The 17,415-nt window shown below is 44.5% G+C and overlaps 1 protein-coding gene across 3 annotated transcripts in view; it reads right to left on the minus strand.

Annotated features, from left to right (window-relative positions):
* Nucleotides 1-17,415, minus strand: part of LOC140197548 (probable ATP-dependent RNA helicase DDX60) — a 171,740-nt gene that overhangs the window by 52,836 nt on the left and 101,489 nt on the right. For all 3 annotated transcript variants that reach the window (XM_072257624.1, XM_072257623.1, XM_072257622.1), the window contains 4 exons: nt 10,914-11,072; nt 9,765-9,903; nt 8,206-8,358; nt 645-749 (listed from right to left, as the gene is read on the minus strand). In XM_072257624.1, coding sequence (XP_072113725.1) covers nt 645-749; nt 8,206-8,358; nt 9,765-9,903; nt 10,914-11,072 — 556 coding nt within the window. The remainder of the gene's footprint in view (nt 1-644; nt 750-8,205; nt 8,359-9,764; nt 9,904-10,913; nt 11,073-17,415) is intronic.

Below are 17,415 nucleotides of genomic sequence, written 5' to 3' on the forward strand. Positions count from 1 at the left end.
AGCAATTTCTCCTCGTCTCCATCTTACAGCTATTCCTCTGAATATTGAGGGTATGTCCTCTGGTTCTAGTCACACTTACCAGTGGAAACAACTTCCTTGTCTCTGTCCAATCTATCCCTTTCATAATTTTATATGTTTCTATCAGATTCCCTCTCATTCTGCTGAAATCCACTCAATATAGTTCCAGGTGACTCAATCTCTCCTCAGAGGTTAACCTCTTCATCTCTGGAATCAACCTCTGCACTGCCTCCAAAGCCAGTGTATCTTTCCTTAAGTAAGGAGACCAGAACTGCTCTCACAATACTCCAGATGCAGCCTCACTAGCACCTTGTGCAGTGGCAACATAACCTTCCAGCTCTTAAATTCTATGTCGACAGCAATAAAGGCCAACATTCCATTCGCCTTCTTGATAACCTGTTGCTCCTTCACACCAACCTTTGTGGTTCATGCACAAACATTCCCAAGTCCCTCTGCACATCAGCATGCTGCAAGCTTTCACCATTCCAGTAATTATCGGATCTTCTATTTTTCCTTCCAAAGTGGATGACTGATTTACCAATGTTGTTCTCTACCTGCCAGACCCTGCCCAGACTCTGGACTTTGGAATCAGGTTTGCTGCTCAAACAGTGCCACTTTTCCACTACCTGTCTGTAGTTGAGAGAGTCCAGGTGGACTGAATCTTCGAGAAAAACAACAGTCTTGCAAGGCATGTTGATTCCCAGAGCCAGAGTTGATGTGGAGCTGATGACCTGAAAGGAAACAGGGAATTAATGAGTTGAGTGAACGTGCTCATCACACGTTGATCTAAAGCACTTCCTACTCTGCTCTCGGGGTAAGGGATGGGTAAGGGGTAGGTCCCCATTTTGCCTCCATAGTTCTTCTTCTACAAGCTGTTGCCCTGTTCTTTGTAAGACTCTGCCATTGATAATCGTCATCATACACACATTCAGTGGCCACTTATTAGGTACACTTGTACACCTGTTTGTTAATGCAGATATCCAATCAGACAATCGTGTCAGTAAGCACACAGACGTGGTCAAGAGGTTCAGTTGTTGACATCAGAATGGGGAAGAAATGTGATCTATGTGACTTTGACTGTGGAATAATTGTTAGTGTTAGACAAGGTAGTTTGGGTATCTCAAACACTGCTGATCTCCCGTGATTTTCATGCACAACAGTCTCTAGAGTTTACAGTGCAAGAAAATAAACAAAAAAACATTCTGTGAGCTGCAGTTCTTTTGGCAAAAATGTCTTGTTGATATGAGAGGTCAGAGGAGAATGGCCAGACTGGTTCAAGATGACAGGAAGGCAACAGTAACTGCATTACAACAATGGTGTGCAGAAGAACATCTCTGAATTCACAACACATTGAAGCCTGAAGTGCACTGGGTACAGCAGCAGAGGATCATGAATATACACTCAGTAGCCACTTTGTTCGGTGCAAGAGAGTATCTGTGCACTTACTGTGTTGACAATTATGACTTAACAACTACATGTGTACAATGGCTGACCCCACCCACCACTTCCAGTTCATTGGGGTCGGAGGTCTGTGTGAGCCTGGAAATGGAAGCTTTAAGGTCAAATGGAAGTTCAGAGGGCAAGGCTGAAGGTAAGGGCAAGGTTCTGGAGCATGTTAAGGGAGAGGAGGTGTTGGAGTTGTTAAAATACATTAGGACGGATAAGTCCCCGGGGCCTGATGGAATATTCTCCAGCCTGCTCCACGAGGTGAGGGAAGAGATTGCTGAGCTTCTGGCTCAGACCTTTATGTCCTCATTGTCCACGGGAATGGTACCGGAGGATTGGAGAGAGGTGAATGTTGTCCCCTTGTTCAAAAAAAGGTAGTAGGGATAGTCCGGGTAATTATAGACCAGTGAGCCTTACATCTGTGGTGGGAAGCTGTTGGAAAAGATTCTTAGAGATAGGATCTATGGGCATTTAGCAAATCAGGGTCTGATCAGGGACAGTCAGCATGGCTTTGTGAAGGGCAGATCGTGTCTAACAAGTCTGATAGAGTTCTTTGAGAAGGTGACAAGGTATATAGATGAGGGTAGTGCAGTGAATATGATCTACATGGATTTTAGTAAGGCATTTGACAAGGTTCTACACGGGAGGCTTATTCAGAAAGTCAGAAGGCATGGGATCCAGGGAAGTTTGGCCAGGTGGATTCAGAACTGGCTTGGCAGAGGGTCGTGGTGGAGGGAGTACATTCAGATTGGAGGATTGTGGCTAGTGGTGTCCCACAAGGATCTGTTCTGGGACCTCTACTTTTTGTGATTTTTATTAACAACCTGGATGTCGGGGTAGAAGGGTGGGTTGGCAAGTTTGCAGACGACATAAAGGTTGGTGGTGTTGAAGATTGTGTAGAGGATTGTCGAAGGTTGCAGAGAGACATTGATAGGATGCAGGAGTGGGCTGAGAAGTGGCAGATGGAGTTCAACCCAGAGAAGTGTGAGGTGGTACACTTTGGAAGGACAAACTCCAAGGCAGAGTACAAAGTAAATGGCAGGAGGAGTGTGGAGGAGCAGAGGGATCTGGGGGTACATGTCCACAGATCTCTGAAAGTTGCCTCACAGGTAGATAGGGTAGTTAAGAAAGCTTATGGGGTGTTAGCTTTCATAAGTCGAGGGATAGAGTTTAAGAGTCGCAATGTAATGATGCAGCTCTATAAAACTCTGGTTCGGCCGCACTTGGAGTACTGGGTCCAGTTCTGGTCGCCTCACTATAGGAAGGATGTGGAAGCATTGGAAAGGGTACAGAGGAGATTTACCAGGATGCTGCCCGGTTTAGAGAGTATGCATTATGATCAGAGATTAAGGGAGCTAGGGCTTTACTCTTTGGAGAGAAGGAGGATGAGAGGAGACATGATAGAGGTGTACAAGATAATAGGAGGAATAGATAGAGTGGATAGCCAGCGCCTCACCCAGGGCATCACTGCTCAATACAGGAGGACATGGCTTTAAGGTAAGGGGTGGGAAGTTCAAGGGGGATATCAGAGGAAGGTTTTTTACTCAGAGAGTGGTTGGTGCGTGGAATGCACTGCCTGAGTCAGTGGTGGAGGCAGATACACTCATGAAGTTTAAGAGACTACTAGACAGGTATATGGAGAAATTTCAGGTGAGGGGTTATATGGGAGGCAGGGTTTGAGGGTCGGCACAACACTGTGGGCTGAAGGGCCTGTACTGTGCTGTACTATTCTATGTTCTATGTTCTATGTAGGTCAAAGACTGAAAGCAGAGGCCCGAAGGAGTCATGAGGGGCCTAGGTCACTGGAGTCAGATGTCTGTGCACGTCCAAAATTCAAACCCCTGTTAGGCATCCTGGGGTGTAGTCGGAAGTTGGAGGCTAATGCAAGAGCGAGAATTTAGAGGCAAGGACTGGAGACCCGAAGGCAGCCTGTCATGTGATTGGAGCCTTGTCCGATTGTGTGTAAAGGTGGGAGGGATGGGAAACAGGCTTGTCTTTTGCAGTTATAGCTGCTTGTGTTGCTCTGCTGAACATTGTGGGCATGCTACGTTGGTGCTGGAATACATGGCAACAGTTGTGGGCTGCCCCCAGCACATCCTTGGGTATGCTGGTTGTTAATACAAAAGATGCATTTCATTGCATGTTTTCATGTAGATGTGATAAATAATCTGAATCTGAAATATTCCCAATAACAAATGAAACAGTACCTAACATTAATAATTACCCATGCTCATTATTATTATTACTGGAAACATTCTCCCAGGGTGAAGGGGTCATAATTTTAAGGTGATTGGTGGCAAGTATGGGGGAATACCGAGGTAAGGTTTTTACACAGAGAGTGGTGAACACGTGGAATGCACTGTTAACGTTGGTAACAGAGGCAGATACATTAGGGGCATTTAATGAACTCTTAGATAGACTCATGGATGAAAGAGAAATGGAGGTTTATGCAGGTGGGAAGGGTTAGACTGATGTTAGAGTAAGTTAAAAGGTTAGCACAATATCGTGCGGCAAAAGGGTTATACTGTGCTGTAGTGTTCTGTGTTCTATCACTCTACTGATACAATGAACAGTGCTTCTTGGTACATGGCTCTAGGTGAGAAGCAGGATGTTTAAAGGAGATGTGTGGGACAAGGTTTTTATAGAGTGCTAGGTGCTTGGGTCTGGTTGCCAGGGCTGGTGGTGACAGCAGACACGATGCTGGTGTTTAAGAGGCTGTTAGATAGGCATGCTTGTACAGGGAATGGTGAGAAATGGATCATGTTTAGGCAGAAGAGATTTAATTTAACTTGGTATCTTGTTTGCCACAGACGTCGAGGGCCAGCAGGCCTATTCCTGTGTTATACAGTTCCACGTTCTCCACCTCTGAGCACATCTCCAAGGAGTGCTGCCACAAAGAAGCAGCATCCACTATCAAGGACCCCACCACCCTACCATCCAGGACGTGCCCCCTCTTGCCACTGCTGCTACCCGACTGAAGGTACAGGAGTCTTCGGCCCCACACCACCTGGTTCAGGAACAGTTTTCACCCCTCAACCATCAGGCTCCTGAACCAGAGGGGATAACTTCACTCACCCCAGCACTGAACTCATTCCACAACCTACAAACCCTCTTTTCAACTCATGTTCTCAGTGAACGATCTCAGCCCAACACATCGACTCTTTACTCCTTTCTAAGCCTGATCTGCTTCTCCAGCAGTTTTTGTGTGTTAATCTGGATTTCCAGCATCTACGGAATCTCTTGTGCTTATCATGTTCTCAGTAGTATTTTTATTTAGTCATAGTCATAGTCATACTTTACTGATCCCGGGGGAAATTGGTTATTTGCATATTGGATGTTTATAAGACACTGCCTGTTTAGTTTTTCATTAAATTCTATTGTATTTTTCCCTGTAAGTGCCTGCAGGAAGATAAATCTCAAAGTTGGACATATACTGTATGTATTTGAACTTTAAACTTTTTTATAGGAAAGGGACTGAAGGAATGACTCGACCAAAAGCCAGCACAAGATCAATGGCTGAATGTCCTCTGTCTGTGATGCTGCTAGAAACTCTTTGTCTGAGATGCAGCCAACTCTCACTGTACCAGTCGACAGTGTAGACCAGTGGCTCTGTCAGAGTCATAGATCATAGAGCACTAAAGCACAGAAACAGGCCATTCAGCCCATCTAGTACATGCAGAACTGTTATTCTGCCTGGTCCCATCGACCCGCACCCGGACCATCGCCCTCCTATCCATGTACTTATCCAAACTTCTCTTAAATGTTGCAATTAAACCCACATCTACCACTCCTGCTGGCAGCTTGCTCCACATTTGTATCACCCTCTGAGTGAGGAAGTTGCATCTCAGGTTCCCATTAAATATTTCACCTTTCACCCTTAACCCATGACCTCCAGTTCTAGTCTCATCCAATCACAATTGAAAAAGCTGCTTGCATTTATTGTATCTGTGCCCTTCATAATTTTATTTATTTAGCGATACAACATGGAATAGACCCTTTCCAGTCCAATGAGCTGCACCACCCGTCAGCCCACCTATTTAACAGGTCAACTTACAATGACCAATTAACCTACTAATTGGCATATCTTTGGACTGTGGGAGCAAACAAGATTACCCAGAGGAAACACACACATACACACACACACACACACACACACACACACGAGGAAGACCAACAAACTTCTTACATAGTCACATGTGATGCCAGGAGCTGGACTTGGTTGTCAGAGGCCATTTGAGATGCACATTTAATAGGTAGTGGGAGCTTATCCTCACTACCACTCTCATCGAGAACAACGATAAGGGACGTCCAGGGTCTAAAGCCCTAACCTATTCAATCATTCCCTGTAACTCAGATTCTCAAGTCCTGGCAACATCTGCAACATATCATAAATTTTCTCTGTACTCTTTCAATCTTATTGATGTCTTTCCTGTAGGTAGATTTAAAGTTCAAAGTAAAAGTTATTATCAAACTACATATATGTCCCCATACACAACACTGACATTTATTTTCTTGCAGGCATACACAGTAAGTCCAAGAAATACTACAGAATTAATGAAAGACAGCACCCAACATGACTGACAAAAACAGTGTGCAAAAGACAACAAACTATGCAAACACAAAATAAATAAATAAACAAAAAAACAGACAATGAAAATCGAGAAAAAGAGTCCTTGAAAGTGAGCCCATATGTTGTGGGAACACTTCAGTGATGGGGTGAGTGAAGTTATCCCCTCTGGTTCAAGAGCCTGATAGTTGAGGGGTAATAACTGTTCTTGAACCTGGTGGTGTGGGAACCAAGGCTCCTGTACCTCCTTCAATGGCAGTGTCTAGAAGAGAGCATGATCTGGGTGGTGGGGATCCCTGATGATGGATGCTGCTTTCCTGCAACAACGCTCCGTGTAGATGTTCTCAGTGGTGGGAAGGGCTTTACCCGTGATGGACTGGGCCGCATCCACTACTTTTTGTAGGATTTTCTGTTCAAGGGCACTGGCGTTTCCATACCAGGCCATGATGCAACCATGATGTATACTGTCCACCACACATCTACAGAGCTTTGTCAAAGTTTTAGATCTGAATTGAATTGACTTTATTACTTACAACCTTCACATACATGAGGAATAAGAATCTTTACGTTACGTCTCTGTCTAAATGTGCAATGTGCAATTATAGTAATTTATTATAAATAGTATGTACAACAGGACAGTCAATATAACATAGAAAGACAATTGCATCAGCATGAATTAAGCAGTCTGATGGCCTGGTAGAAGAAGCTGTCCCGGAGCCTGTTGGTCCTGGCTTTATGCTGGGTACTATTTCCCCGATGGTAGCAGCTGGAACAGTCTGTGGTTGGGGTGACTCAGGTCTCCAATGATCCTTCGGGTGCCTTTTACACACCTGACTTTGTAAATGTCCTGAATAGTGGGAAATTCACATCTACAGATGCGCTAGGTTGTCTGCACCACTCTCTGCAGAGTCCTGTGATCACAGTTCCCATACCAGGCAGAGATGCAGCCAGTCAGGATGCCCGCAATCGTGCCCCTATAGCAAGTTCTTAGAATTTGGGGGCCCATACCAAACTTCTTCAACCGTCTGAGGTGAAAGAAGCGCTGTTGTTCTTTTTTCACCGCACAGCCAGTATGTACAGACCACGTGAGATCCTCTGTGAGGTTTATGCCAAGGAACTTAAAGCTGTTCACCCCAGATTCATTGATGTCTATAGGGGTTAGCCTGTCTCCATTCCTCCTGTATTCCACAACCAGTTCCTCTGTTTTTGCGACATTGAAGAAGAGGCTGTTTTCTTGACACCACTGTGTCAGGGTGATGACTTCCTCTCTGTAGCAACACACACAACACACTGGAGGAACTCAGCAGGTTGGGCAGCATCCGTGGAAACGATGAGTCGACGTTTCAGGCCAGAACCCTTCGTCAGGACTGTAGAAGGAAGGGGCAGAGGCCCTATAAAGAAGGGGAGAGTGGGAAGGAGAAGGCTGGTAGGTTCCAGGTGAAAAACCAGTAAGGGGAAAGATAAAGGGGTGGGGGAGCAGTTGAGTTCCTCCAGCGTGTTGTGTGTGTTGCTTTGACCCCAGTATCTGCAGAGTATTTTGTATTTACGATACTCTTTGTAGGCTGCCTCATTATTATTTGAGATTAAGCCAATCGGTGTAGTGTCATCAGCAAATTTAATTAGCATATTTCATACTGGATCTTCGCAAACTTCTGACGAAGTAGAAGTGCTACCCTCTTTTCTTCGTAATGGCACTTATGTGCTGGGCCCAGGACAGTTTTTATACATAGTAGGGGAATTAAGGGTTATGGGGAAAAGGCAGGTAGGTGGAGATGAGTCCATGGCCAGATCAGCCATGATCTTATTGAATGGCGGAGCAGGCTCGACAGGCCAGATGGCTACTCCTGCTCCTATTTCTTATGTTCTTATGTTATGATCCTTATCAGGTAACCTCATGATTCTGGAACTGCTCTTACTTAATCACTGTGGAGCTCTGAACATTTTTCTGGCTCAGGCTGAGATAATATTATTATGTGGCTCGCAGTGACAGATGCGTTACTTTCACCAATCTGAGATGCTTGGAAGTGAAGACGGTCAATCTCGTAATAGAAAGCATGTTCTTATTACAAAGCACCCCCTCACACAATTTAACAGTCATAAGCTATATTGTTTGGCCCTTGAGAATGATGAATTAAAACCTGGCCCAGGCCCTGAGGCTTTGAACCTGTCCTCACCTTGACAAAGCCGCGCCTGAACAACATCTCGACGGCATTCCGAAGCCTGAGATTCAGGGAGCCGTGGTGACAACCAATCCCTCGACGCAACATTTCTTGGTAGTAGGCACTGTTGTGGATGTTGCGCATACGGAGGAAGACCTTGTCCAAGAACTGTAAAGACACAAACATAGAATGAGGATGTTTTGCTTATCAAGTCTATGCTAGCTGTCAGAGCTCTCCCATTCTCGGCACCTATTCTACTCTCATTTCCAACTTTACTACCCAGCTACACCAGACCAATTTATAGTGATTAAGTAAGTTGTGAACCCTTAAGACCAAAAGACACAGGAGCAGAATTAGGCCATTTGGCCCATCGAGTCTGTTCCACCATTCAATCATGGCTGATTAAATTTTTCATACCAATCCTCCCACTTTCCCCCCATAACCCTAACCATTTTTACCAATAAAGAACTTACAAACTCTGTCTTAAGCACAACCAATGACTTGGCCTCCATAGCCCTCTGCGGCAACAAATTCCATAGATTTACCACCTTCTGTCTAAAGAAATTCCTCATCATCTCAGTTCCAATGGGACATCCCTTTGTTCTGAGCCTATATCCGGAAGAAGGGTCTTGCCCTGCAACGTCGACTGTTTATTCAATTCCATAGATGCTGCTTGACCTGCTGAGTTCCTTCAGCAGTGTGTGTGTGTGTTGCCCCCTCCGTCCACTTTACCATTACCAGTTCCCATTCCCTATAACTATAACAAAAAGCTGTGTGCTGTGATGACTAATGGCATGGTCGACGAGAGACCCTGTCCCAAATGCACCCAGAATCAGAATATCACTGGCACATGTCCTGAAACATCTTGTTTTACAGTAGCAGTAAAACTTGCAAAACATAACAAAATCTTTAAATTACAATAAAACATTTAATTTAATTTACATGTACTGTATATACATATTTACATGTACTGTATATACTCTTTTGCACTACATATATACAGTATATACATTTATAGAGACAGGTGTGTAAAAGGGGCCCGAAGGATCATTGGGGACCTGAATCACCCCAGCCACAAAGTGTTCCAGCTGCTACCAGCCGGGATACGGTACCACAGTATAAAAGCCAGGACCAACAGGCTCCAGGACAGCTTTTTCCACCAGACCATAAGACTGATTAATTCATGCGGATACAACTGTATTTCTATGTTATATTGATTGTCCTATTGTACATATTATTTATTACAAATTACTATAAATTGCACATTTAGATGGAGATATAATGTAAAGATTTTTACTCCTCATGTATGTGAAGGATGTAAATAATAAACTCAGTTCAATTCAATTCACTGTAGTGCAAAAGAGTGAAAAAGAAAAATATATATTGAGGTAGTGTTCATGGGTTTGTGGACCATTCAGAAATCTGATAGCGGAGAGGAAGAAGCTGTTGCTAGAAGAGTGTGTGTCTTCGGGCTCCTATACTCTTCCCTTATGGTAGTAATGAGCAGACGGCATGCCCTAGGGTGATGGGGTCCCTAATGATGGATGCTGCTTTCTTGTGTCATCACCACTCACCTTCTGATCTGCTGCAGAAATCTGGGAAAATGTGCAGTCCGAAGGGAGTTCTTGAAGTGCCAGGTACTTCTTGATTAACAATTCATATTCAGTCCTGTATTGTTGTAGTTTCTCAGCTTGTTTCCTGGAGGGATGTGTCCTTTCAAGGGATGGGGGTAGGGGAGAAAAAAATGGAGAAGGAAATGCAGAAAATATTTACTTAAAGCTTAGAGCTGCCGAACCCGGGATGGTACTAAGCTACCAGATTTATATCTAATTTTCAAAGATGATGTTCTCTCAGCACAGAATTAGAATTTTGTAGTCAGTTTTCCAGTTCAAATCTGAAGTCAGAGAACTGAATAAGAAAACAAAATTTGATGCAACACATGCAAAATGCTGAAGGAACTCAGCAGGTCAAGCAGCATCTATGGAGGGGAATAAACAGTCAACGTTTTGGGGTGAGACCCATTGTCAGGACTGGAAAGGAATCCGGAAGGAGCCAGAATATTAAGGTGAGGGGAGGGGAAGAAAGACTAGCTCGAAGGTGAAGACAGGTGGGTGAGTGAGGGGGGATAAAGTAAGAAGCTGGGAAATGATAGATGGAAAAGGTAAAGGAGCTGGAGAAGAAGGCAATCTGAGAGGAGAGGAGGGTGGACCATGGGAGAAATGGAACCGGGGCAGCTGAGGAGAAGAGAAGAGGTAAGACTGGGGAACTGAAGAAGAGGGGATGGGGAAGAGGAAGGTTACTGGAAGTTGGAGAAATCAATGTACACGCCATCAGACCTTTAAGGCTTTCCTGATGGGGGATGAAGTGTATAGGGACTGTACAGCCATAGCGAAAGAAAAGGTAATCAGAGCCAGGGAGCTGAAAGTGATTGACATGATGGAGGCAGAAGTGTCACTCTGGATAATCTTGAACAGAAACTTTGTTACATTTTATAGACAAGCATTTTTCCACAAAAATGTCATCACCCTCCAAACAACGGTGTGAACTGTTCTGTCTGGCAGGCAGAGCCCTTCATCATCTAAGACTTCCAATCCTTGGAATGGCAGATGTTAAACAGCCGCTTACATAGCTCTGCTGCCACGATCAGTTCCTCCACCATTTTGTCTGTGTTGCTTTGGATTTCCAGCATAGTTAGATTTTCTCCTGTTTGTGATAATGCTTACATAGTTTCCTCTTTTTCCAGATACTTCAATAGCTTGGTCATCCTGCTTTTTATTTTCAGTTGAGCTCTGTCAGAATCTTGATCCTTTTTGCCTTGTGACTTCTTCAACAGGTGATGTAGTATTTGATCAGCAAACTTCTGGACTAATCCTATGTTGAACCTGAAACAACAACGCAAGCTGGTTAGTGGCTGAAGCCAGCAATACAATGTGTCAGTGTGCCACCCTAAGACACAAGGCATAGAAGTGGAATTAGAATTAGCTCATTCAGCCCATCAAGTTTGCTCTGCCGTTCTATCATGGCTGATTTAATATTCTTCTCAACACCATTCTCCTGCCTTCTCCCTGATGCCCTGACTAATCAAGAACCTATCAACTCTGAAACATAGAAACATAGAAAATCTATAGCATCATACAGGCCCTTTAGCCCACAAAGCTGTGCTGAACATACCTTTACCTTAGAACTTACCTAGGGTTCCCATAGCCCTCTGTTTTTCTAAGCTCCATGTACCTCTCCAGGAGTCTATTAAAAGAACCTATCGTATCCGCTTCCAACACTGTCACCGGCAGCCCATTCCATGCTCTCACCACTTTCTGTGTAAAAAAAAAACTTACCCCTGACATTTCCTCTGTACCTACTTCCAAGCACCTTAAAACTGTGTCTTAATGTGCTAGCTATTTCAGCCCTGGGAAAAAGCCTCTGACTATCCACATGATCAATGCCTCTCATCATCTGATACACCTCCATCAGGTCACCTGTCATCCTCTGTTGCTCCAAAGAGAAAAGGCTGAGTTCACTCAACCTATTCTCATAAGGCATTCTCCCCAATCCAGGCAACATCCTTGTATATCTCCTCTGCACCCTTTCTATAGTTTCCATATCCTTCCTATAGTGAGGCGACCAGAATTGAGCACAGTACTCCAAGTGGGGTCTGACCAGGGTGTTATATAGCTGCAACATTACCTCTCAGCTCCTAAACTCAATCCCATGATTGATGAAGGCCAATGCACCGTATACCTTCTTAACCACAGAGTCAACCTGCACTGCAGCTTTTGAGTGTCCTATAGACTCGGACCCCCAAGATCCCTCTGATTCTCCACACTGCCAAGAGTTTAACCATTAATACTATATTCTGCCATCATATTTGACCTGCCAAAATGAACCATCTCACACTTATCTGGGCTGAACTCCATCTGCCGCTTCTCAGTCCAGTTTTGCATCCTATCAATATCCCACTGTAACCTCTGACAACCCTCCACACTATCCACAACACCCCCACGTTTGTGTCATCAGCAAATTTACTAACCCATCCCTCTACTTCTTCATCCAGGTCATTTATAAAAACCATGAAGAGTAGGGGTCCCAGAACAGATCCCTGAGGCACACCACTGGTCACCGACTTCCATGCAGAGTATGATCTGTCTACAACCACTCTTTGCCTTCTGTGGGAAAGCCAGTTCTGGATCCACAAAGCAATGTCCCCTTGGATACCATGCCTCCTCACTTTCTCAATAAGCCTTGCATGGGTACCTTATCAAATGCCTTGCTGAATCCATATACACTACATCTACTGCTCTACCTTCATCAATGTGTTTAGTCACATCCTCAAAAAATTCAATCAGGCTCGTAAGGCACGACCTGCCTTTGGCAAAGCCATGCTGACTATTCCTAATCATATTATGCCTCTCCAAATGTTCATAAATCCTGTCTCTCAGGATCTTCTTCATCATCTTACCAATCACTGAAGTAAGACTCTCTGATCTATAATTTCCTGGGCTATATCTACTCCCTTTCTTGAAAAAGGGAACAACATCTGCAACCCTCCAATCCTCTGGAACCTCTCCCGTCTCCATTGATGATGCAAAGATCATCGCCAGAGGCTCAGAAATCTCCTCCCTCATCTCCCATAGTAGCCTGGGGTACATCCCATCCGGTCCCAGTGAGTTATCCAACTTGATGCTTTCCAAAAGCTCCAGCATCCTCTTCCTTAATATCTACATGCTCAAGCTTTTCAGTCCGCTATAAGTCATCCCTACAATCGCTAAGATCCTTTTCCATAGTGAATACTAAAGTAAAGTATTCATTAAGTACCTCTGCTATCTCCTCCAGTTCCATACACACTTTTCCACTGTCACACTTGATTGGTCCTATTCTCTTACATCTTATCCTCTTGCTCTTCACATACTTGTAGAATGCCTTGGGGTTTTCCTGAATCCTGTCCACCAAGGCCTCCTCATGGCCCCTTCTGGCTCTCCTAATTTCATTCTTAAGCTCCTTCCTATTAGCCTTATAATCTTCTAGATCTCTAACATTACCTAGCTCTCTGAACCTTTTGTAAGCTTTTCTTTTCTTCTTGACTAGATTTATTACAGCCTTTGTATACCACGGTTCCTGTACCCTACCATAACTTCCCTGTCTCATTGGAACGTGCCTATGCAGAACTCCACACAAATATCCCCTGAACATTTGCCACGTTTCTTCTGTACATTTTCCTGTGAATATCTGTTTCCAATTTATGCTCCCAAGTTCCTGCCTGATAGCCTCATATTTCCCCTTACTCCAACTAAACACTTTCCTACTTGTCTTGTCCTATCCCTCTCCAATGCTATGGTAAAGGAGATAGGATTGTGACCACTATCTCCAAAATACTCTCCCACTGAGAGATCTGACACCTGACCAGGTTCATTTCCCAATACCAGATCAAGTACAGCCTCTCCTCTGCTTTAAGTATACCCAGTGACTTGGTTTCCATAGCCATCTGTGGCAATCCATTCCACAGATTCACTACTCTCTGGCTAAAGAAAGCTCTGCCCATCTCTGTGCTAAATGGACACCCCACTATTGTAATCACTGGAATTCAGAAGAATGAGGATAGACCTCATTCAAGCCTATTGAATGTTAAAATGCCTTGATAGAGTGGATGTAGAGAGGATATTTCCTATGGTGGGGGGGTCTAAGACCAGAGGACATAGTCTCAAAATAGACAATAGACAATAGGTGCAGGAGTAGGCCATTCGGTCCTTCGAGCCAGCACCGCCATTCACTGTGATCATGGCTGATCATCCACAATCAGTACGCCGTTCCTGCCTTCTCCCTATATCCCTTGACTCCACTATCTTTAAGAGCTCTATCTAACTCTTTCTTGAAAGAATCCAGAGAATTGACCTCCACTGCCTTCTGAGGCAGAGCATTCCGCAGATCCACAACTCTCTGTGTGAAAAAGTTTTTCCTCAACTCCGTTCTAAATGGCCTACCCCTTATTCTTAAACTGTGGCCTCTGGTTCTGGACTCCCCCAACATAGGGAACATGTTTCCTGCCTCTCGCGTGTCCAATCCATTAATAATCTTATGTAGTCGCGTGCAAACACACTACTAAAGAAGCACACGGAGGCAGAGAGAGCTGAACTCAGAATGCCTTTACTGATTCAAAATCGCGCACTTAAATCTCCCCTCCCATGGGCCCCTGCAACCCGCGGGGCGGACGTAACATCAGACTGTCCCCAGAAGGTCCGCCCAAGCGGGTAGTTCCAAACACGCTACCGCATGTCTGCCCGTGGCTGCCGATGGCAGTTCGAGTCCCGCATGTGCGGGCCACCACATTTATATGTTTCAATCGGATCCCCTCTCATCCTTCTAAATTCCAGTATATACAAGCCCAGTCGCTCCAATCTTGCAACATATGATATTCCCGCCATCCCTGGAATTAACCCGGTGAACCTACGCTGCACTCCCTCCATAGCAAGAATGTCCTTCCTCAAATTTGGAGACCAAAAATGCACACAATACTCCAGGTGGGGTCTCAGCAGGGCCTTGTACAACTGCAGAAGGACCTCTTTGCTTCTATACTCAACTCCCCTTGTTAAGAAGGCCAACATGCCATTAGCTTTCTTCACGGCCTGCTGCTGTACCTGCATGCTTACTTTCAGTGACTGATGAACAAGGACACCCAGATCTCGTTGTACTTCCACTTTTCCTAACTTGACACCATTCAGATAGTAATCTGCCTTCCTGTTCTTGCCACCAAAGTGGATAACCTCACGTTTATCCACATTAAACTGCATCTGCCCACTCACCCAACCTGTCCAGGTCATCCTGCATTCTCATAACATCCTCCTCACATTTCACACTGTCATCCAGCTTTGTGTCATCTGCAAATTTGCTAATGTTACTTTTAATCCCTTCATCTAAATCATTAATGTATATTGTAAATAGCTGCGGTCCCATCCCCAAGCCTTGTGGTACCCTACTAGTCACTGCCTGCCATTCTGAAAAGGACCCATTAATCCCTACTCTTTGTTTCCTGTCTGCCAACCAATTTTCTATCCATGTCAGTACCCTAACCCCAATACCATGTGCTCTAATTTTGCCCACTAACCTCCTATGTGGGACCTTATCAAAGGCTTTTTGAAAGTCCAGGTACACTACATCCACTGGCTTTCCCATGTCCATTTTCATAGTTACATCCTCAAAAAATTCCAGAAGATTAGTCAAGCGTGATTTCCCCTTCGTAAACCCATGCTGACTCGGACCTATCCCGCTACTGCTATCCAAATATGCCGCTATTTCATCTTTTATAATTGACTCCAGCATCTTCCCCACCACTGATGTCAGACTAACTGGTCTATAATTGCCTGTTTTCTCTCTCCCTCCTTTCTTAAAAAGTGGGATAACATTAGCTACCCTTCAATCCGCAGGAACTGATCCTGAATCTATAGAACATTGGAAAATGACCAATGCATCCACGATTTCTAGAGCCACCTCGTTAAGTACCCTAGGATGCAGACCATCAGGCCCTGGGGATTTATCAACCTTCATTCCCATCAGTTTACCCAACACCATTTTCTGCCTAATGCGAATTTCCTTCAGTTCCTCCGTTACTCTAGGTCCTCTGGCTACTATTACATCTGGGAACACACATCAAAGTTGCTGGTAAACGCAGCAGGCCAGGCAGCATCTATTGGAAGAGTTTCAGTCGACGTTTCAGGCCGAGACCCTTCGTCAGGACTAACTGAAGGAAGAGTTAGTAAGAGATTTGAAAGTGAGAGGGGGAGGGGGAGATCCAAAATGATAGGAGAAGACAGGAGGGGGAGGGATGGAGCCAAGAGTTGGACAGGTGATTGGCAAAGGGGATATGAGAGGATCATGGGACAGGAGATCCGGGGAGAAAGACCAGGGGGGTGGGAAACAGAGGATGAGCAAGGGGTATAGTCAGAGGGACAGAGGGAGAAAATCTGGGAGATTGTTTGTGTCTTCCCTAGTAAAGACAGATCCAAAGTACCTGTTCAGCTCGCCTGCCATTTCCTTGTTCCCCATAATAATTTCACCCATTTCTGTCTTCAAGGGTCCAACTTTGGTCTTAACTAATTTTTTCCTCTTCACATACCTAAAGAAGCTTTTACTATCCTCCTTTATATTCTTGGCTAGCTTACTGTCGTACCTCATCTTTTCCCCCCGTATTACCTTTTTAGTTATCTTCTGTTGCTCCTTAAAAGTCTCCCAATCCTCTGGCTTCCCGCTCATCCTTGCTATGTTATACTTCCTCTCTTTTATTTTTAGACTGTTCTTGACTTCCCTTGTCACCCATGGTCGCCCCTTACTCCCCTTAGAATCTTTCTTCCTCTTTGAAATGAACTGATCCTGCACCTTCTGTATTATTCCCAGAAATACCTGCCATTGTTATTCCACTGTCATCCCTGCTAAGATATCTTTCCAATCAACTTTGGCCAGCTCCTCCCTCATGGGTCCTTAGTCTCCTTTGTTCAACTGTAATACTGACATTTCCGATTTTCCCTTCTCCCTCTCAAATTGTAGATTAAAACTTATCATATTATGGTCGCTACCTCCTAATGGCTCCTTTACCTCGAGTTCCCTTATCAAATCTGGCTCATTACACAACACTAAATCCAGAATTGCCTTCTCCCTGGTAGGCACTAAGGTCTGCTCTGAGGCATTCCACAAACTCCCTTTCTTGGGGTCCAGTACCAACCTGATTTTCCCAGTCTACCTGCATGTTGAAATCCCCCATAATAACCGTAGTATTACCTTTGCGACATGCCAATTTTAACTCTTGATTTAACTTGCACCCTCTATCCAGGCTACTTTTTGGGGGTCTGTAGATAACTCCCATTAGGGTCTTTTTGCCCTTAAAGTTTCTCAGTTCTATCTATACTGACTCTACATCTCCTGATTCTATGTCCCCCCTCACAAGTAACTGAATTTCATTCCTCACCAACAGAACCACCCCACCCCCTCTGCCAACCCATCTGTCCTTTCGATAGGATGTATACCCCTGAATATTCATTTCCCAGCCCTGGTCCTCTTGCAGCCATATCTCTGTTATTCCCACAACATCATACTTGCCAATTTCCAACTGAGCCTCAAGCTCATCCACTTTATTTCTTATACTGTGGGCATTCATATATAATACTTTTAATACATTTAAAGTAATACTTTTACTCCCCTCACCTTTCACATCAATTCCTATTGCACTTGGCCATACTCTCC

The sequence above is a fragment of the Mobula birostris genome, chromosome 5 (genome assembly GCF_030028105.1).
Source record: "Mobula birostris isolate sMobBir1 chromosome 5, sMobBir1.hap1, whole genome shotgun sequence".
Taxonomy (NCBI): Eukaryota; Metazoa; Chordata; class Chondrichthyes; order Myliobatiformes; family Myliobatidae; genus Mobula; species Mobula birostris.